This window comes from Gossypium arboreum, chromosome 4, assembly GCF_025698485.1.
Source record: "Gossypium arboreum isolate Shixiya-1 chromosome 4, ASM2569848v2, whole genome shotgun sequence".
In the NCBI taxonomy this organism is placed as follows: Eukaryota; Viridiplantae; Streptophyta; class Magnoliopsida; order Malvales; family Malvaceae; genus Gossypium; species Gossypium arboreum.
Window position 1 is genome coordinate 120,477,696 of NC_069073.1, and position 22,298 is coordinate 120,499,993.

Below are 22,298 nucleotides of genomic sequence, written 5' to 3' on the forward strand. Positions count from 1 at the left end.
TGTTTATTTGCCAATAATTCTTTTACACACCATAATATAGGTGAAAGCGAATAAAACCTTAAAAAAGTGACATTAGTACACGCATTGAAATATTCATTTAACTTCTCATAAATTTATTTTTATCCTCGCTGTCCAACACTACAAATCAACAATAAAATCTGAAAGAATACATTCCCCACTAATCACAAAAGAGAAAACCCAACCCGGAGATTGTGAAACATGCTTCAGAAAAATACATACCAACATAAGATTGTTTAGCCAACAACAAAAATCTCAATACTCTTTTAAACAATTTCTTTGCCTAAAGCATAATTATTCTAAAATAGTTTTTGTGCGGTGATTCGACATTTTAATTTTTTTATTTAATAAAATATCAATCATAAATAAGGTAGCTGGTAGCTAAGTGATTTTATTTTATTAAAATATTATATTTGAAATAAATTATTTTTTAATAAAATAAGATATTTAAAATACCATATTTTACTTTTATCTAAAAAATTTAAAATAATATATTAAAAATAAATAAAATTTTAAAATTAAAATTCACTTTTATCAAACCACATAATCATATTTAATAATTAAGTTTTACTAATTTAACATACAACTTTATTTTTATATAAATATAGTATTAAAATTAATTCATTTCATTTTATAAAACAACATATAATTTTTTCAAACCGATTCAACTAACTTTAGTTGAGAAAACTAATCTAATCAAATCAACTTTAATTCGATCGATTTAATTGATTTTTTCGATTAATTAACTTTGAATTGGGCCTATATAGTTATATATCTCTTATATATATATATATATATTATAAAATATAAATATTTTTAAAATAATATAAATGAAGTCAATTTTTTTAATCAGTTCAATTTTAAGATTCAAAAATCAATAACAGATGGAATTAAATAACTAAATCAAAGTCAAAAGGGATGTACCCACTGCACCATCTACATGGGAATCGAAAAAACCAAATGGATGAATTAAATTGCTGTTCCCTAAAGTCAGAGTTTGAATCCTAAAGAGCTGTCTTGAAGAGGGATTGTATTATTTACCATTCCAGGTATGGGGGGCTTAGACTTTTGTCCCTAATCTATCGTTTTAAACCAACATATTTTAATTTCCTTTTTCAAAAATAAAAGATATGACTAAATGATAAAGGGGTAAAAGAAGAGGTTGTTAAAGTTGAAATATACTAAAATTCGATTCGTTTAGAAAAAAATTGAATTTATTTTTAAACTTTAAGTTAATCGAATCAAGTTATTTAAATTATTTGAGTCAACTCGAATAAGTAATTCGAGTTTCGAGTTCGAAACGAGTTGAATTTTACAATTCGAATAATAGATTGATGTAAATACTCTTTTAGCCTCTACTAAGTTTGAAAATGAACAAATTAGTCCTCTCTCAACAAAAATTACAAAAAATCCAAAATCCAAATATTTATAAAAATTCCAAAATTTTATTTTTAAAAATTATAAAAATCTAAAAAATGTATAAAGAAAGTTAAAAAATAAAAGAAATTTTTTCTAGAATAATAATTTTGAGGACCTACATAAGTTACTTAATGATTCAAGTTTATCATACTAAAATATTTTTTATTATTTTGCTTTGGTTTTAAATATATATGGTTTCAAATTTATGTGTTCTAACATGTAATTAGTTATATTGTAACAAGATTTTAATTTGATTTGTTTAATTTTTTAATTTAACTCGAACAATTTCACTCAATTTGACTCGAATCGACTCGAAAAAATTCTAAATAGAGTTAGGGTGACAAAATATGACTTATCAACTCAATTAATTCAAAATTTTTTAACTTGATTCAATCGAACACTCACCCTTAAATTCTTATGTGAGAAAGTATACTTCAACAATATCAATGATTAGTTAATTGAATCGTTGATAGTGTGATAAATACTTTATTTTTATTTTCACATTGCCCTATTAAATAGTTATATATATGCAACATAGTATTTCAAAATTAGCGAAATTACTAGAAAAAGATTATTTACATTAAGAGGAATTCAATCTAGAATATAAAGCTACCCAAATCAACCGTTATTTTGATATAATAGTTTGACGTAATATTTACACACATTAAATTTGAAAAAGTTTGAGGGACTAAAATAAAAATAATTTAATTTAGAGTTATTAATGATGCAATTTACCCTTTTAATAAAAGAAAAATTGTTTATAGTCTAATAGTTATCTTAGATTTAGCTAAACAAAATTTGATTCAATTTAAAAAGAGGCAAAAACATGTTTTTTTAGCAAATATACTGCAGAAATAATTAAAATATGAAAAGAATAAAAGAAATTATAAATATAAAACATCTCAAACATAACTATAAATAAGGTAACTAAGTGTAAAACAATGCCATGCTCACAACTGGCTCAAGAACATGAAGTTCCTTCAATTTTCTGTGCTTCCATTTCTTATGGTGATATTGTCAGTGAGTGGGGCAAATTTAACTCATCATCCTCATCGGGATTTCCTTCGTTGCCTTTCTCTTCGTATAGAAAACTCTTGTACCATTACTTACACGCACAATAATCCCTCATATCCATCAGTTTTGAATGCTTCTATTCAGAATACTAGGTTCTCCACACCAACTACCCCTAAACCATATGCCATTATTACACCACGCAAAACATCCGATGTCCAATCAACAATTTTTTGTTCCAAAAACTATGGCTTCCAACTTAGGATTCGAAGTGGTGGTCATGATGTTGAGGGTGTTTCTTATGTTTCTCAAGTTCCATTTGTCGTCCTTGATTTGGTCAACTTTCGAGATGTTAAAGTTGACACAAAAAATGAAGTTGCCTGGGTTCAATCTGGTGCAACTACAGGTGAATTATATTACGGGATTGCTGCAAAGACACAAACGCTCGGCTTTCCCGCTGGTATTTGCCACACTATAGGCATTGGTGGGCATTTAAGTGGGGGTGGATTTGGCATATTGGGCCGCAAATATGGTCTTGCTGCTGATCATATAATTGATGCTAAAATGGTTGATGCTAATGGAAGGGTTCTTCATCGAAAATCCATGGGTGAAGATTTGTTTTGGGCTATCCGAGGAGGTGGAGGAAATACCTTTGGAGTTGTTCTTGCTTGGAAAATAAAGTTAGTCCCTGTTCCACCTGTTGTAACTGTGTTTACAGTTAACAAGAACTTGGAACAAAATGCAACCAAAATCTTCCATCGATGGCAACAAATTGCTCACAAGTTACCCAATGATTTATTTACGACTGTTTGGGTAATGAAAGTGAATTCCAGTCAAGTAGGGAAGAAAACAGTTCAAGCTTCTTTTAAAGGCCTGTTTCTTGGTAGGATTGATGAGTTGATTCCATTGATCCAATACGCGTTTCCAGAGCTAGGACTTGCCAGAGAGAATTGTACCCAAATGAGTTGGGTTCAATCTGTTCTTTACTTTGGAGCACTTCCAATTGAACCTGTGGAGATTTTGCTTAATAGAAGTGCTCTTCCAAGATTAAGTCTCAAAGCCAAAACGGACTACATCAGGGAACCGATGTCCGAAGCTGGATTCGAAGGGTTCATGAACATGTTTCTTGAGGAAGGAACTGACTTGGCTATAACGATGATGGAGGCTTTCGGAGGCAAAATGAATGAAATCCGGGAAAATGAAATACCTTTCCCACATAGATCAGGCATCTTGTTCGAATCTGTTTACATTGTACAATGGATAAATGAAGAAGATGCAGGATTGTGCATAAATTGGATGCGAAGACTTTACAATTATATGTCCAGTTATGCTTCGAAATCTCTGAGAGAAGCATATTATAATTACAAGGATCTAGATCTTGGAATTAACAACGTTAATGGTTACACAAGTTACGAACAAGCCAGCGTCTGGGGTCTTAAATATTTCAAGAACAACTTCAAAAGATTGGTGCGGGTAAAGACCATGATTGATCCAACGAATTTCTTTAGTAATGAGCAAAGTATCCCTCCTCTTTTGTCTCCATGAAAGAAGAAAGGTCGTCAGGGTTGAAGATTTTAGAGTTTTTTCTTAAATATGAAATAATATTTGGATGAAAAGTAATATTATATTGTAATACAAAGAGTTTCTTTGTTACTATATATGTCGTGATCAATAATTAATTAAACCATAAATTTATTTTTATTCTAAATTTTTTTGTAAGGTGAATCTACTTATAAGGTCCGATATTATATCATATATATGGTTTATTTTTAATTTTTATTTAATAAAAATTTTAATAAAAAATGTTGAATAAGATAGTAAATACCATTCAGAAATTAAAAATAATATTACATTCACCGTCCGCTTTTATCAAAACTAAGAGATAAATAAAATTTTAAAATTAAAATTCACTTTTATCAAACCACATAATTATATTTAATACTTATTCTTTTACTAATTTAACATACTAATTTTTATATAAATTTAATACTAAAAATTCATCACTTAAATTTTCGTTTTATAAAACAAAATATAATTTTAATCCCTTCAATATCAAATATTTAAAAATAATCATTTTATTTGAATTTTTTCTATAAAACCATTGAAAAATAAATAATCTAGAATACATTCAACCAATTAATAATTTATTTTTTATTTTAATATTATACTCTCTTTTAAGTAAACATCAAATCATAATAGTTTAAATTAATTATTTTTATTATTAGTTTGGATATTATTAAAAGTATATATATTCTTATATTTTTTACTTTTTGATATTTAATTTTTTCAAAATTTAAATTTTATATTTATGTTTATCAGAAGTGGGTTAAATTTTGGGCGAACTTTACCTATATGATTGAGTAAGGGATAGCAATCAGTTTAATTAGTAGGTTCGATTAGTTTTTCCAAACTATTTTTAATATGAGAAAAATCAATCGACCAACTTTAATTGAGAAAATCAGTTTAACAAATCGATTTCGATTCGATCAATTTAATCGATTTTTTTGATTCGATTCCAAAATTCCAAAATCGATAACAAATAGAATTAATCAATTAAAGTCAAGGTTTGAATCCTATTTGTATTATTTACCATTCCAAGTCTCGGTGGCTTAGACTTTTGTCCCTAACCTATCGTTTTAAACCAACTTATTTTTAAAAATAGAACATGTGGCTTTACATTTTTTGAAACTAACATATTTTAGTTTCCTTTTTTAAAAAATAAAACATATGAGGTAAAAGAAGAGGTGGTTGAAATTTGAGCAAATATTTTTTTTATATAGCGTCTAAGATTATCGGTAAGCGCACTCAAACTGACGTCTTCTTATAATGATAATAACGTTGATGCCAATTGAGTTAAGATTCAATCGACTTCGAAAAAAGTATTTCAACAATATCAATGATTAGTTAATTGAATCATTGATAGTGTGATAAATACTTTTATTTTTTATTTTTCACATCACCCTATTAAATAGTTATATATATGCAACATAATATTTTAATATTTAATTAGCAAAATTACTAGAAAAAAATTATTTACATGAAGAGGAATTCAATCTAGAATAGAAAGCTACCCAAATCAATTTGAAAAAGTTTGAGGTGATCAAAATTAGGACAATTTTATTTTGAGTGATTAACGATGTAATTTATTCCTTTTTAAATAATTTTATTATATATTTTAATCATTTTTTGACATAATATCTAAAATTATTCATAGATCTTCCCAACTCATAAATAAAAGGATAATGCGCTTCAGTTTACTCTGATCCATGTCCTTCTATATTGGCAATAAGGCACATGCTAATCGAATTAAGACTTAATCGGCTAATTTAAAGAGAAAATTATATATATTTACATACTAAATAATTAAAATATGAAAAGAATAAAAGAAATGATAAATATAAAACATCTCAAACATAATTATAAATAAGGTAACTAAGTGTAACACAATCCCATGCTCACAACTGGCTCAAGAACATGAAGTTCCTTCAATTTTCTGTGCTTCCATTTCTTATGGTGATATTGTCAGTGAGTGGGGAAAATTTAACTCATCATCTTCATCGGGATTTCCTTCGTTGCCTTTCTCTTCATATAGCAAACTTTTCTACCATTACTTACATGCAAAATAATCCCTCATATTCATCATTTTTGAATGCTTTTATTCATAATACAAGGTTCTCCACACCAACTACGCCTAAACCCTTTGCTATTATTACACCACTCAAAACTTCCCATGTCCAATCAACAATTTATTGTTCCAAAAACTATGGCTTCCAACTTAGGATTCGAAGTGGTGGTCATGATGTTGAGGGTGTTTCCGATGTTTCTCAAGATCCATTTGTCATCCATGGTCAACTTTCGAGCAATTGAAGTTGACACAATGAGTGAAGTTGCCTGGGTTGAATCTGGTGCAACTCTAGGTGAATTGTATTACGAAATTGCTTCAAAAAGTAAAACCCTTGCTTTCCCTGCTGGTTTTTGCCGCACTGTAGGTGCTGGTGGGCATTTAAGTGGGGGTGGATATGGCATATTGGTCCGTAAATACGGTCTTGCTTGCTGATCATATAATTGATGCTATATTGATTTATGTTAATGGAAGGATTCTTAATCGGAAATACATGGGTGAAGATCTGTTTTGGGCTATCCGAGGAGGTGGTGGAAATACTTTTGGCATTGTTCTTGCTTGGAAATTAAAGTTAGTCCCTGTTCCACCTGTTCTAACTGTGTTTACAGTTAACAAGAACTTGGAACAAAATGCAACCAAAATCTTCCATCGATGGCAATACATTGCTCACAAGCTTCCCAGTGATATATTTATGGCTGTTTGAATAACGAAAGTGAATTCCAGTCAAGTAGGGAAGAAAACAGTTCAAGCTTCTTTTAAAGCCATGTTTCTTGGTGGGGTTGATGAGTTGATTCCATTGATCCAACACAAGTTTCCGGGGCTAGGACTTGCCAAAGAGAATTGCACCGAAATGAGTTGGATCGAATCAGTTCTTCACTTTGGTGAACTTCCAATACAACCTGTGGATATTTTGCTTAATAGAAATGTTCCAAGGTCAAGTCTCAAAGCCAAAACGGACTTCGTCAAGGAACCGATCCCCGAAACTGGAACCGAAGGCTTCATGTCCATGTTTCTTGAGGAAGAAGCTGACATTGCTATAACAATGATTGTGGCTTTGGGAGGCAAAATGTATGAAATTCCGGAAAATAAAATACCTTTTCCAAATAAAGTAGGCAATTTGTTTATAGCCATATACATTGCAGCAATGGCTGAATGAAGAAGATGCGGGAACATCCATAAGTTGGATCCGAAGACTTTACAGTTATAAGGCCAGTTATGTTTCGAAATCTCCGAGAGAAGCATTTTATAATTACAAGGATCTAGTGTCACGGGGCTAGACTTTTTATCTCGCAATCCGTGCGGCATTAGGCAATTTGCTCGTCCAAACTCGCACAAGTCAGCCTTTACACTTAAAAATGAGGGTTCCTTAAGAACTTTTCCAAGGCACCAATTTGTATAGCGGAAGTAATTGTGCCAAAATAAGCTATATATAAGTAAAAGAAAGTCAAAGAAAGAATGCACACAAGGTGTTTGAGTAAATGCCCAAGAATTCTATTACTTTTAAGAATTCAACATATAATGGATGGTTTACAAATGAGGGGGAGGCTCTCCATTTATAGTTGAGCTCCCTCAGAATCGACGGTCAAGATACATTTACATCGACGGACGAGATTAATGATATCCCATGATTTAAGGGATTTACACGATATGCCTTATCAAATCTAATCTAATCTTTACAATATATGATTCTCTCTATCTTTTAAGATTAGTTACCCAAAATAGCCTAAGTTGCTATATATTCGCTATCGGGCCATCTAGGCTTCAATCTGATAGGCTTCTCCAACAATTCTTGGAATCGGGCCAGTTCTTGTGGGCTAAATGATCCCCATCTAATCGATCGACCTCTATGGGGTGCATCTTGTGCCATGGTCACGGGCATGGAACTTTGGCCCGTGACACTAGATCTTGGAACTAACAATGTTAGTGGCTACAAAAATTATGAACAAGCCAACGTTTGGGGTCTTAAATATTTCAAGAATAACTTCAAAAGATTGGTGCAAATAAAGATCATGGTTGATCCAATGAATTTATTTAGAAACGAGCAAAGTGTCCCTCCTCTTTGGTCTCCATGAAAGAAGAAAGATCACTTGGGATGAGAGAAAGGATTGCATGAAACTGTGATTACACGTCTTTCTTATCTCTTTCCAATAAAAATCAAAATTTTCTTTATTTTCAGTTTTTTCCTTCTAAAAAAATTCAAATCAAACTAAAAATGCTAAAAATCAGGAGAAAAATCTGATTTATCATTCTTCTATTAGAAATGGATAGGGATAATGTGGAATTACAGCTTCATACAATCCCTTCTCTTTGAATTGAAAATTTCAAAGTTTTTCTTAAACATGAAATAATATTTGGATGAAAAAGTAATTCTATATTGTAAAATAAAGAGTTTTTTTGTCACTATATCTATATAGGTCATGATGAATAGGTTAGTGCATAGTGTATTAATTAAATCATAATTTTATCTTTGTTTTAAAATAGTTTTGTATGGTAAATGTACTCGACAGATCCTTGTATTTTAGTGATTAGATTAAACGATTTGTCATTTTAATTTTTATTTAATAAAATTTCAATAAAATAAGTGTTGAATTAGATAGTAGGTAAATAGCTATTTATCCCTTATACTGAAAAATAATAATAATTTTATTTTATTAAAAATATTATATTTGAAATAAATTATATATTTTTGAAATGAAATATTCAAATGATCATATTTCAAATAAAACTAAGAAATAAATAAATTTTTAAAATTATTATTTACTTTTATCAAATGGCATAATATTAAATACTTAATTTTACTAATTTAACAACAATTTTTTACTTTAAACTTAGTACTAAAAATTATCACTTAATTTTTAATTTTATAAAACAATATATAATTTTTAATCCCTTCAATATCAAATATTTTAATTAATTTTTCTATAAAACCATTGAAAATGTTAGCAAAAAGGTCGTTGCTGAGGATAGATGCAACATAACCACATTGGTGCTTGAGATGGTGGGCACTACTCCAAGCACTAAATGAAGAACAGTTAGCACACAAGACACAAGGATATGATGACGCAATTTAGTTTCCTTAATTACTTTGCAGAGCCTAACTTAGTGAGAAATATGCATTTTCTTCAACAATCACAAAGTGAACCTATTCAATCACATATACCGTAATTGTTTCCCTCACCCTTAAACTTTGAAGACACAATACTCATACTACTATGATCACCCATTGTGATCACAACAAGTAAAACACAACGGGATTCTCTATAAAAATAGCACTCTTACCAAGTTATTCTCACAAGAACAAATTAAGTGTCTAACTCTCAATACATTTACCTAGGCAAGTCTCTCAAATATATAGACTTTAATTTTGAGATTTACTTACAATTTGGAGATCTAATACAATCCTATTAAAACAATAATGCCATAAGAATAATACAATATAATAATAACAACAAATTGTTAAGCTCGATAATCACCACAAGGGGGTGAATTGGTGTTTAAAAAACTACAAGAAAATATGACAAACAAATGAGACTCAAGAATTTATAGTAGTTCGACCCCAATTGCTTACCTTTCACTACCTTAGCTTATCACAACTAAGGATTTCTCAAATTCACTATATTTGAACCTTTGGAGGACAATTTTTAACCTTTACAAGGTACTATCTTTTCACTAGGCAAGATAAAGCCACTTCCACCTTAAACAAAGATGAGGAATAAGAATAAAGATTAAAAACTATTCTTAAAAGAAGATATTATAATGATAAGGTTCACTCAATAACAATACAACACTTGAAAATAATAAAAGAGATGGTTGCTCAAGGGTGCGTACGAAGAACAAAGAGAATATCAATGAAAAGATTGGATTTTTGTGCAATTGAATTTGGAGCTATTGACTTGTATTAATGCCTTCTAACAACCTTGGAGCAGTTTGGAGATGTTGGGAGTAAATTAGAACCGTTGTTGCAATTAATTCGAGCATTAATTACAAATTGCAAACTACTTGTATCGATACAAGTAGACTTGTGCCAATAGAAGTCTTCCCGTTGAAGCCCGATGTATCAATAGAAGTCCACTTTATCAGTAGAAGTTTGAGAATTTCAAGAGTTCAAACTTGTACCAATAGTTGTATCGGTAGAAGGTGCAGAAGAATCGAAAAATTGCTCATTGACTTACTTGTATTGGTAGAAGTCCCCCTAAGTACCGATAGAAGTTTGGAGGGATGCTTGTACTCTCTAACTTACTTCTATCAATAGAACTTCTCCCAAGCATCGATTCAACTAGAGATGTATCGATAGAAGAGCCTCTAAAGTATCAATAGAAGTTTGAAAGAATTCTTGGGGTGCTCTCTGACTTGCTTCTACCAGTACTTCTATACACTTGTATTGATAGAAGTGTTACAAAGTTGTAAAATTTGTTTTGAATCAAGATTTTTCAGAGGCATTGAGTTTCTAAACACTTTGAAAATAATTTTAATGGCTTATATCAATTGATTGCAAGTTGGACTAAAGAGAATTTATAATTTGACTTTGTTATATCAAAACATTTGAAAAACTAGGATAACAATCTCTCCCTTTTTGATATAACAAAACCATTGAAACAATTTGCTAACTCCCCTTTACTCGAACATTATTTTCAAGTTAAGCTCCCTTTCAAAAAAATATTTGATGAAGACTTTGTATAAAAGTATTGAATTTAATTTCAACTTTAATAATGGAAGAATTTTTGGGAATTAGTTGAAAACAATTGTTTTATGTTTTATGTAAATAAACACTTACAATTTAGAGAGAAACAAAATACGAACTTAAAATATTTTAAAAAAGAAAACATCCAAGGCATAGCTATATAACCAAAATATAAATAAAATTGACCAATAAATCAACATGGTCCAAATATAAGGTTCAATAGATTGCCAACACCTAAATATAAAAACGGTCTCCATACAAATTTTATTGGTAAGGGAGCGGGCATACTCTATGACACCAAATTGCTAGTTTTATATTTTTCAACAATCTCCTCCTTTGACAATTTGAAAAATATAATTAAAAATATTTTAAAATACATTATAAAAACTTATTTTTAAAAAGATTGAAAATATATCTAAATCTATTAAAAGTAAAAAGCAATTAAAAGAAGAAGAAATTAAAAATATTTTAAATTAAAAATAATTTATAAACATTTTAAACATGAAATTAAACTATGTTTTAAAACTAATTTATAGCACTTGATTCAAGACGGAAAACACTGAAAATCAGTAAAAAATTAAAAACGAATTTAAACATGTTTTTTTAAAACATTAAAACTAATAAAAATACTTTTAAAAGTTGATAAAGTTTTACGTCAAACTTCCAAGCTATTTTCTTGGGCGTGAAATATTATTAGTTAAACCTTCTAATTACTCCCAAAATAAAATTTTATAGCCAAAATTATAGTCGAAATACTGTAACAATATTATATTGAAAGTTTACTAATTTTTTTAATTATTCACCTAAATCCATAATAAATAAAATATAAGTATAAATAATATAATTAATAATTTAAATAACATAAATCATGAGGGAAATATCATAAATAAATTCAAAAGTATGCACTTACCGATTTGGGTTGTTTTGGTTTTAGTCTTTTAGATTTAAATTATTCTAGTTTGAGCCTAAATTTTTGATATATTTTTATTATGGTCATTTCAGATTTTAATCATTAAGAGTTTAAATTATTTCGTGCTCACTTTAATTTTGTATTTAGTTTAGTTTAAGTTCAAATTGGACGGAATCATATGATTATTTATTTATCATGAAATCGAATTTAATTGAGTTAGAATGGATAGTATTTTTAAATAAGGGATAATTTTTTAAATTTGTTAATTCAACCCTAGTAAAAGTAACATTTAACAGTTTTTAAGTCAATTTTTTAAACTTTAACTTCAATTAATTTTAAATAGTTTAATTAATTAAAATTTATAAATACTTTAAAATTATTTTTATAATATATTCATAACCAATTATAAAAATAAAATATCTAAATTAAAATTATTGACCACTAAAAATAATAAAATTATTTCTTTTGGAGGGTTACCTTGACAATTTTGTCTCATTGTAAAGGAAGAACTTGGAGGTTGCATGTTCCCTCATGAGTGGTCAACTTCATCTACCTGAAATATCTCCGACCGCACCAGATCACGCCCCTCACTTCCCACAGACTCAATTGAGTTAAAAATAAAGGCATAATACTAAATTTAGTCCTTAAACTTTATATTTTTTTATCAAGTCTGATTCTTATTTTAATTTGAGCTAAATTAGCTATCAAGCTTTTAAAAAGAGTCAAATCATTTTTAATGAAAATACTTGACTAAAACATTAACTTTTAACAATGTTAATGTCACAACTCACATAATAGTCATTATATACTTTGTATTGAAATAGCATTATTTATTTTATATCCATCAACAAATAATTTTAAAAATTATATAAAGAGATATAACAAGTTTTACCCTATACTTCAATGAAAATTTTAATGTGGTACATAATCATGATGACATGTGTAACACCTCATAGGTTATCTTGTCACATCAACAAAATTTCCCACACCAGTAGGGTCAGGTGCCAAATCAATAGACAAAATAAAAGTTTAGATACCGCAATGGATAAGTTTGAAAGTAGAAGTATCACATTGACAATTTTATTAAAGAATACGGGTAAAACTTATCATTATCCCTTATAAAAATGTTAAAAAAAAACATATATTACATAGGAATTGTCATGCAAGCAATTATTTTTAAAAATAATATTTTAATTAGTATTTCTGCTAAAATTAACAAAAAATTTATTTTTTAAAAGGTTAAGTGTCAAAATTAGCTTAAAGAAAATAAAGACTAAATTGATAAGAGATGTAAATATTGAAGGTTAAATGTGATATTATGCCAAAGAAAAACACTAACTACCTTCCATCTTGCCGCGGCTCATTGTTTAGTCCCTCGTCAGTCGTCACTGTATTTTCCTCTGGATTTTACTTTTTATTATTATTTTGTTTTACTTCAAAATATCTCAAAAATCAAAATTTCCATTCATAGAATCCGATAATTGCTTTAGGGTTTTAATTTTGGGGGTCAGCCGTAGAAAATGTCTCAATTCTCCTCCGCATTCACGGCCGCCTCCTCGGTCTCACTTCCTCCTCCGTCGTTCTACGTATCGGTTTCTAAACGCAGCTTCATCTATTGTTGTTCGTCGTCGCAGTCTAGAACGACCGTTGTTAATGGGAAATTCGATGGTAAAATCGTTGATAGAGATGAGATTCGTTTCGGCTTGCCTAGCAAAGGTCGCATGGCTGGTGACACTCTCGATCTACTCAAGGTAGTACTGGCTTAACACTTGTTTCTTATTAAAGTTTGTGAATTATGATTGGAATCAAGCATTACGAGCTATAATATAGCTGTTAATTGTATATGCTTTAACAAAGTTTGAGATTTAATTGCCATACAAAGTTTTAAAAAATGAATCTACTCTGGTTTAAACGTTGATAAGATAGTATGTTCTGTTAAACTTTGCGTATAATCAGGTATGCTTACTGGATAATAATGGTTTGCTTTTGAAATTTGTATGATTGCACCGTTTGCTTGATTGCATGGATGGTTAATTTTGATGGAAAATATTAATGGTGTCAACTACTGAGTTAAACTTTTTTAAATAAAAAATGTAAGGGGATTTAATTTTAGCTTTTTAAAGTATAAGGGCTAAATCTCAAATTGCATTAAGTATAGGACTAACAGCGCAAATTGACCTTTAGAAATTGATTTATTTTCTTTATTAATTAATTTTATCTGGATTTGTTTATTTTGTATAAGAAACTGTAAAAGTGAGGCATTGGCACTTGCTGTGCAAAAAAATGCTTTGCATACGAAAGTGGATAACATTTCTGAGAAGTTAATTTAATTTTTTTTTAATAATAAAAATGTACATAAATTTTGTAATCATGTCATCATGTCCTCATTTTGTCTTTCCTTTAAAGAAAAAAAAATCTCTATCAAACTCTTTGGTCTGACCCCTTCCATTATTCTGTATTTGTCAAAAGGATTGTCAATTGTCGGTTAAGCAGGTCAATCCTAGACAGTATGTTGCACAAATACCTCAGGTTTGTGCTATCTTTCTCTCTCACAATATGCACTGTACTCGGGACCTGTATATGATTAATATGTAGGATTGATACTGAATGCATAATTTGTTTTTATCCCAGCTTTCCAATGTAGAAGTCTGGTTTCAGCGGCCCAAAGACATTGTACGGAAATTGTTATCTGGAGATTTAGATCTTGGTATTGTGGGGCTTGATACTGTCAGTGAATATGGGCGGGTAAGTAGTTAGACATTGCATGGCCCCAAGACATTTTTTAATTCATTCTGTCATTATCAAAATGTTACTGAGAATCCAAATATCTAATTCTATGCAGTGAATATGTTAGAATTTCAGCCTTGCCGATTAATTTTGCCATGTCATCTTAGAACTAGTTATACATTATTGTCTAAGTTATCTAATGTTAGGCTTGGAGGTGATCTGGTTTATTCTACTACTGCACTTATCCTTTTGCCTATATGCAAAAAGATTCTTTCTTGAAAAAATGAATGCAGAATGGAACTTTACTGCTTCAATATTTTTATCAGGGGGATGAAGATCTTATCTTTGTTCATGATGCCCTCAAGTATGGAGATTGCCGTTTGTCCCTTGCAGTAAGCAGATTCTTTGTTACTAGTACATAGCCAGATTCATCTTCCTGATATCCTTGCTATTGATGATTTGCATATTTTTGTTCAGATTCCTAAGTATGGGATCTTTGAGAATATCAATTCACTGAAGGAGCTAGCTCAGATGCCTCGGTGGACTATTGATAGACCTCTAAGAGTTGCAACTGGCTTCACTTATGTATAACATCCGTTTAAATGGTTTTTGATAATTATATTGATTTTAGAAATTATTTTTGGTACCATCTGCTTTGGTTAGCTTATTGCCTATTGGCAATTGTTTCTATTTGACTTTAATTTCTTTTCTATCTTTCTACCTAGCTTGGTCCTAAATTTATGCAAGAAAATGGATTGAAGCATGTGATATTTTCAACTGCTGATGGAGCCTTAGAGGCAGCTCCTGCGGTAAGAGTCAAATTCTCCCGGAGTACCTGTAATTTACTTTTCATTTGAAGTTGTTTAAAATTGAATGAAAGAGTAGCTCATCCTTCTACAATTCTGTGTCTATTAATTTACTTAAACCTTACTGAACACTCTTATCATGCATATTATTGCTTTCCTAAAGGAAAAATATTCCCACTTGAACTTCAGACTTCCAAGTCTAGTTGTTCACTCACTTCAGTTAATTCTCTGCTGCCTGCTTACGAGTTTTAAGATTGTTTTCCAGATTCATAAACCATAAATAGATTAGTTCTCTTTCTCTCTCTTAATTTAAACAGTATAGGCATGCATTATCTGATAGGTAATAAGAGAAAAAAGATTCTTCCTTTCCCATTGTGGGGTTAGATGATAAAAATGGAAGGAGTGAATGAAGGGAAGCGACGTTGTTTGTATGACAAAAGGAAGAAGTAACAAGGGAACATAGCAATGAGACTACCATAGAAACTAAGATACATAATCAGAGGAAAGAAGAGAAAGAAGCTTACCAGGCAACGAATATGCTGCCTAACTAATAACTCTATATGGAGTTCTTATTCAATTTAGCGGTGGGGGTGGCAGGTTGGAAGCCCTTTATTAATGGGGTAGCTGACCCTAAAGGCAATTCTGCTGTTCTATCTTCACCCAATTGATATTTGACTGAACAAAATGTCCTGTCTTTCCCCTATTGAAGGAAATGATATTTGAAAGACAGTTAGTACTTACTAGATATGGATGAAGCATTTTGGAAAATGATGGTTCTATTTGTCTTCATGATGTTGTGGAAATAACTTCTCTTTGTTATTAATATAGATGGGAATAGCTGATGCAATCCTGGACCTTGTGAGTAGCGGGACAACTCTGAGGGAAAACAACTTGAAAGAGATTGAAGGTGGAGTTGTATTGGAAAGCCAGGTAACCAGCTCTACATCTTTCCTGTTCCTGCAATTTTCAAGAATGTTATCTTGTCATCTGGAGTATGCTATTTTAAAAGGATTTATTTTCAGAATATTTTGCCCTACCTTTAGTCCATTTTTCTTCAGGCTGTTCTAGTTGCAAGCAGAAAAGCATTAATCCAGCGGAAGGGAGCTCTAGACATAACACACGAGATACTGGAAAGATTTGAGGCTCATTTGAGGGCAGCTGATCAGTTCATGGTATGGATATTCGTGATTCTTTGTTGTTATCTTTTCCCTTCCATTCCCTCCCAGTATTCATCCTGTTTATCTTTTTATGGCAGGTAACTGCAAATATGAGGGGCAGTAGCGCAGAGGAAGTCGCTGAGCGAGTACTGAGCCAGCCATCATTATCTGGGTTGCAGGTGAGGTTTTGAAAAGATTTTGCTTCCTGGAGATACTCACTTTTTCCTAGTCTATTGCTAAATCTAAGATGGGTTTTAGAAATATTCATGTTTGCATTTTGCAGGGGCCCACAGTATCTCCAGTTCTTTGCAAGCGTGATGGAAAAGTAGCTGCTGACTACTATGCGATAGTCGTATGTGTACCCAAAAAAGCTCTATACAAGTCTGTGCAACAGTTGAGAGCGGTAAGTCATGACGAATTATAATAAATACTGCCTATATGTTATGGAAACTGTGGTTTTAATGCTTGTTCGTTTAAGCAGTGCACATCATTATAGTCATGAATTTGAATTTTCTCTGGTTCAGATTGGAGGCAGTGGAGTGCTAATTTCACCATTGACCTACATTTTTGACGAAGAGACCCCAAGATGGAGGGAACTGCTCTCGAAGCTTGGTCTTTAGTCCTTTACGATGGATACATGGGTGCATTACTTGCATTTCATATCAGAAGTTTTGAAGTCGTAAGGTACCAAGGTGGATTGGAAACTATTTTGGTGAGAGTAAGAACCTCCAAAAGTTTTGTATTATAGCTTGTTTAATTAAAATGTCATTCTCTTGCCCCTTCTCTTTTGTTTGTTTTTCTTTTCTGATAGTGCAATCCTCATTGCAACCATAACAATGATTTAGAGAAAACGTTTCCCTTTTCGATTTTGTATGTATGATTATGGGGAATTGTCTGTATAGCTGCTAGTTTGCAGTTCTTATTGAAATGCATAGTCACTTTATATACGCTCTTAGCTTAGATGAAATCTACGTGCTTGGTAATTTTATTACATCCTTGGGGAAATACAACAAAACATCTCTCCTTTCAACTTAATATAATTCACTAAGCCCAAAAAGACTGGTGGAAAACCATCAAAGGAACTTAAAGTAAGGAGCTCTCGAACTGGTAACTGGCATTTCAACCTTGTTATGTGGAGCTAGAATGCTTGGATGTTCCATTTCTCTTTGTTCTTGTGAGCCTAACCCAAATAACTCGATGACTTTTGGTTCACTAACTGTTATATCTGGCTTCAGGCTAATAAATTCAAACATCAGACCAGGTTGATTTTGAAGCCCTTCAGTCTGTTCATTGTTTACAGTTCGACCAGTGCTGCTGTTGGAGGCAACAGTTGCTTCCTCTTCAACATCAGTGTAGCTTGCTACCGCCAAGGCTGATGGCTCTTCAGCATCGTGGTTCTGAACTAGTGGTAAACATTCTCCCCTAATCACTCCAATTCTTTTGTACCCCTAACCATCTTTATCCATCTTCCTACAAACCATCACTGTATCACCGATTGCCAGCTTCCAACGCTGCACAAATGGAAGCCATCCCTTACCAAGAACAGGCTTCGGATAGTCTTTCTTCCACCTTATAGAACAGCAAAATAACCGGACTTTGCCGTGGTCTGTCATCCTTCATCTTAAACTCCCACTTTATTTGGAACAGACAACCTGTTCTCAGTATCAATCTTTGTAAGTCTCTTGACGAATAATAGTTTTTCTATTTCCATTGTTTAAGGAAAAGTGAGTTGAAGAGGTAGAGCTTCAACGGGTTTTAGTGTTGCCCAGAGAAACAAAGAAAATGGCTGATATTTATGGGGAAAAAGTGGCGAAATACAGTACATGGAGTGATATGGAGTACACGGATTGTTTTTTTTTTTTTTTTGGGGGTGGGGCTACTTTAAAAGATTATTTTGGTAGATTAAAAACACTAATTTTGGCTGACATGGAGTTGATATTTGGAGGGGGCTTTTAAGAAAATCTCATCAACTTTCACTAAAAATAATTAATGGTTTTGTTTGGTATTGTACGAATTTTAATTTTATATTTTAATTTGATATTGTTTTATGACATTATTTGTTGGTTTAAATGGTCAATATTTACCATTATGGTTTAGGTCTTTTTATAATGTTTAAATTTGAAATTTAATTTAATTAATAGGAAACTTCCTTTATCAAAAAAAAAACCATCGTAATTAAAAAATTTAAATTTTACAAATAGAATTAGAGGGTTAACAAGTATTCACGTATAATTAAATATTTAAAATTAAGTATTTTAGAAAAAGAAATGTAACAAATTTTTAAACCAGTTTTTGAATAAAAAAATACATTTTCAATGTACTTTTTATTAACTCGAGATTTTTAATTTAAAAGATTATTTTCAGATATTAAGTATTTTTTTTGACATAGATTTGGTATTTGGACGGGTTTTTAAGAAAATCTTATTGTATAGAATGATATGGCACATTTTGGATTTAATTCTTTTAAAGGGGTTGAAATGAAATTTTAATTTTTAATAGTCTATATTTTTATAATTTTAGGGGATAAAATGTAATTTTATCTTTATTAACTTAAAATTTTAAAATTTTTAAAGGGTCTAAATAGTAATTTTTTATTTTAGGGAGTCGGTCTTGCAGCACCCTAAATTCACCTTTTATTTGAGCTATATCTAAATTCTAAATTTATGTCTTGTATTTTAATTTAATATGTGAAATTTAAAAATTGGGTTTTATTTTTAATTTATATAATATGTAACATCCCATATCTAATTCAGTCGTCTTGAGCTACGAGATGCCTTAATCATTATCAAAGCAATTAAAGTCACATATTCTTCATACAACCATTCACGCATGCAATTTAATGCATTTCACATTCATTCTATGTCATATAATCATTTTCGAGTGCCATATGAGTTTAAGAAATGTTTTTTTTTGTCTTCCTTTATTTTTTTTTGTAATTTGGTAATTTGGTGCCATACGAGCTTACAAAATCCTCACCATTTACGTCACTCTGGATTGTTCGGCAACAGTGATTCGAGTATACAAATTATCACCTCAGATTACCCGGCAACAATAGTTTTCAATTAATAATTTAATTCTATAATATCTCAATTATATCCGACTTGATTCGACAATTAATAGGGTAATTTCAATTTACAATTCAAATCTTACTTATTTATTTCAAACTTTCAACATCAACTTATCAATTCAATACGTGACATATATATACCAACTCAAGTTCATACCAATTTCACATATCAATTTTAGTCATAAAATTTTTATTTTATTCAATTTAGTCCTGCTTCATCATTCAATCCAACGCATTACAATTCAACTCAAGCATTCATCAAGAACTCACCTCCAACTTCATATGCTTCCTCTTCAACATCACCGTAGCTTGCTACCGCCAAGGCTGATGGCTCTTCGGCATCGTGGTTCCGAACTAAAGGTGAATCTCTTCTCTTGATCACTTCAATTCTATAGTACTCCTTACCATCTTTATCCATCATCCTATAAACTCTCACTACATCACCGATTTCCAGCTTCCAACACCGCACAAATGGAAGCCATCCCTTACTGAGAACCGGCTTCCGATAGCCTTTCTTTTTCCTAATTGAACAACAAAATACCCAGTCTTTCCCATTCTCGTCCTTCACCTTAAACTCCACCTGATGCCGATTTTGGAAATTCAGGAAACATCTTTTCTTCTTAGTTGGAATAGACAACCGCGCCTTGATATCCGTCCTTGAAAGTATCTTCATGAATAGTGGTTTCTCTATTGCCATTGCTTTAAGGAAAAAAAGTGAGTTGAAGAGGTATTTTTCTAAGGGTTTTAGTGTTTCCTACCCAGAGAAACAAAGAAAATGGCTGTTTACCTTTGTCCTTCACTCTTATTTCTTTGACCGATGTGAGGGTAGTTTCCCGCTTTTCTCCTGTTCTTCCTTACTTTGTAAGGAATTGGATGCAATTTCTTCGAACAAAGCAAGAAAGAACAGGTTTTATTAAAAAAAGAAGTCAACTACTTATATATATATATTTACCAAATTATTTAATTTTATCTTTTATTTTCAGTAGTTGTTATTTTAAAATTTGTATAATAACAACTTTAAATTTTAATATTTATAAATTATGTTAATTTATTTTTATTTTAAAAATTAACCCTTAACATTTACATTTCATGTAATTTGGTCTCTCTATTTTTTTAAATTTTGTTTTTCTTTATAATATTGAGGGTTAATTTTAAAAATAGAAAAAATTAAGATTATTATCTTAGATTTTAGTGTTTTCATTTTTATATGTTTTCAATTAAATTTAGTTGATAAATTTATTTTTAAATATTTACTAATAGTTTAGTGACTATTTTGTACTTTTCATAGTTAGGTGATTGAAAAAATTATAAATAATTATGTAATTACTAATATAATTTACCAAAAAATGAATTTTGAAGTGACAATTATTAAAAGGTTTTACTTAGGAGTAAGTAATACCATTTACTATTAGGGTAACCCTCTATTTTTATGAATTAAGAAAAACCTATAATGTTAAATTTATATTTTTAATTTGAAATTCTATTAAAAATATTTTTTTGATATATTTAAAACTAGAGTTACCCTGGCGCTGGGTTTTTATAAAATTTTGTTTCATTAATAATAAATTTTAATTTAAAATGAAATAAATTATATATTTATCCTAGATTAGTATTTAATTATTTATACCCACGTAATCATGTGGTAAAAACATACCCATCTAATTCGCCCTCTATTTTTCTAATCGCATAAATTATGGTAGCGTTATTACTAAGTTTGAAATTTAATTTTTATATTTGTATTTAGATTTTATTTTTCATTTTTATAATATTATATTTTAGACTAAATGGTTGATATTATTGACTATTACGATTTATATAATGCTTAAATTTGAAATTTAATTTAATTCATAAGAAACTTCCTTTTTTTATGAAAAATTAAAAAAATCTATTTACTCTTAATTTGACATAAGATTTTTGAGAAAATATTTGGTACATTATCGGTGGAGTTTTTGGATTTCATAAGCTGGGTTAGAGGATTGAAAAGCTGTTTTCAAAATAAAAAAAAGCTAACCTGAGATTTTTATTTAAAAAATTATTTTGATAGATTAAGAACACTATTTTTTTCTGGCATGGATTTGGTATTCGGAGGTGTTTTAAGAAAATAAGTATAGAATCATATGACATACTTTGGAGTTAATTATTTAAGCTATATTTAAATTCTGAATTTATTTCTTGTTAAATTTTATTGTTTTAATAATCTTAAATTTCTTTAGTATTGATTTGGGTACGTTTTTGGGGTTCCCATCATCTATATAGGAGCTAATAAAAACTTGTATGCTCTGTTAATTGACCATTAGAAAGGGAAGGTTTATCTCTGGCAGTTTGTAATGTTATTGTTCAGTTTACGAGTTACGACGTCTTCTATTCCTTTGTATTCTATGCAAACAGCCTTACTCTCGGCTTCTGTCTGTGATCACTTGGATAGGATCAATTGCAATTTTATTTGGGGAGGGTCTACATATTATTCTCATAATCACTTGGTGAGTTGGGACTTAGCTTGTCGTACAAAAGTGAGTCGGGGACTTGGACTGCGTAAAGCTCGCTTAAATATTATGTCCATGCTTGCTAAATCTAGTTGGAGGATTTTTAATCAACATGATTCTCTTTGGTGTCATGTATTCCGGTCGACTTGGAGAGGCCTGTTGAAATCAGGGATGGTTGTTCCGCTTGGTTGTAAATGGCGCATAGGTGTTGGTACCCAACTGAATTTTTGGTCGGATTGGTGTTTCATTTGTTCTATCTCACCATGATAAAGAGCATGTCCCATGAATATACATGATACATCGGTCAAATTTAAACTTAAATTATATTCTATATTATATAAGTACTAAGTTCTTACAATCATTTCGCCATACTAGGATCGTGCATCTACACTTACTA

General features: G+C 30.4%; 4 protein-coding genes across 4 annotated transcripts; 3 read left to right on the forward strand and 1 right to left on the reverse strand.

Annotated features, from left to right (window-relative positions):
* Window positions 1-2,363: 2,363 nt before the first annotated feature.
* On the forward strand, window positions 2,364-4,149 carry LOC108459959 (tetrahydroberberine oxidase-like). Its single transcript, XM_017759352.2, has one exon. It carries the CDS (start codon window positions 2,407-2,409, stop codon window positions 3,991-3,993), a length of 1,587 nt encoding a protein of 528 aa, XP_017614841.1. The 5' UTR covers window positions 2,364-2,406; the 3' UTR covers window positions 3,994-4,149.
* A 2,414-nt stretch (window positions 4,150-6,563) lies between these two features.
* On the forward strand, window positions 6,564-7,226 carry LOC108459137 (berberine bridge enzyme-like 23). Its single transcript, XM_017758496.1, has 2 exons — window positions 6,564-6,724; window positions 6,794-7,226. The coding sequence occupies exons 1-2, from the start codon at window positions 6,564-6,566 to the stop codon at window positions 7,224-7,226; spliced, it is 594 nt and encodes a 197-aa protein (XP_017613985.1).
* Window positions 7,227-13,003: 5,777 nt separating this feature from the next.
* Window positions 13,004-17,298, forward strand: LOC108458072 (ATP phosphoribosyltransferase 2, chloroplastic). The gene is made up of 11 exons (XM_017757313.2): window positions 13,004-13,412; window positions 14,131-14,190; window positions 14,293-14,406; window positions 14,715-14,780; window positions 14,866-14,973; window positions 15,114-15,197; window positions 16,023-16,124; window positions 16,253-16,366; window positions 16,450-16,530; window positions 16,635-16,754; window positions 16,876-17,298. The coding sequence occupies exons 1-11, from the start codon at window positions 13,182-13,184 to the stop codon at window positions 16,969-16,971; spliced, it is 1,176 nt and encodes a 391-aa protein (XP_017612802.1). The 5' UTR covers window positions 13,004-13,181; the 3' UTR covers window positions 16,972-17,298.
* A 2,293-nt stretch (window positions 17,299-19,591) lies between these two features.
* LOC108458073 (uncharacterized) lies at window positions 19,592-20,323 on the reverse strand. The gene is made up of 2 exons (XM_017757315.2): window positions 20,206-20,323; window positions 19,592-20,117 (listed from the first exon to the last, which is right to left on the reverse strand). The coding sequence occupies exon 2, from the start codon at window positions 20,113-20,115 to the stop codon at window positions 19,666-19,668; it is 450 nt and encodes a 149-aa protein (XP_017612804.2). The 5' UTR covers window positions 20,116-20,117; window positions 20,206-20,323; the 3' UTR covers window positions 19,592-19,665.
* Between the last annotated feature and the right edge of the window lie 1,975 nt (window positions 20,324-22,298).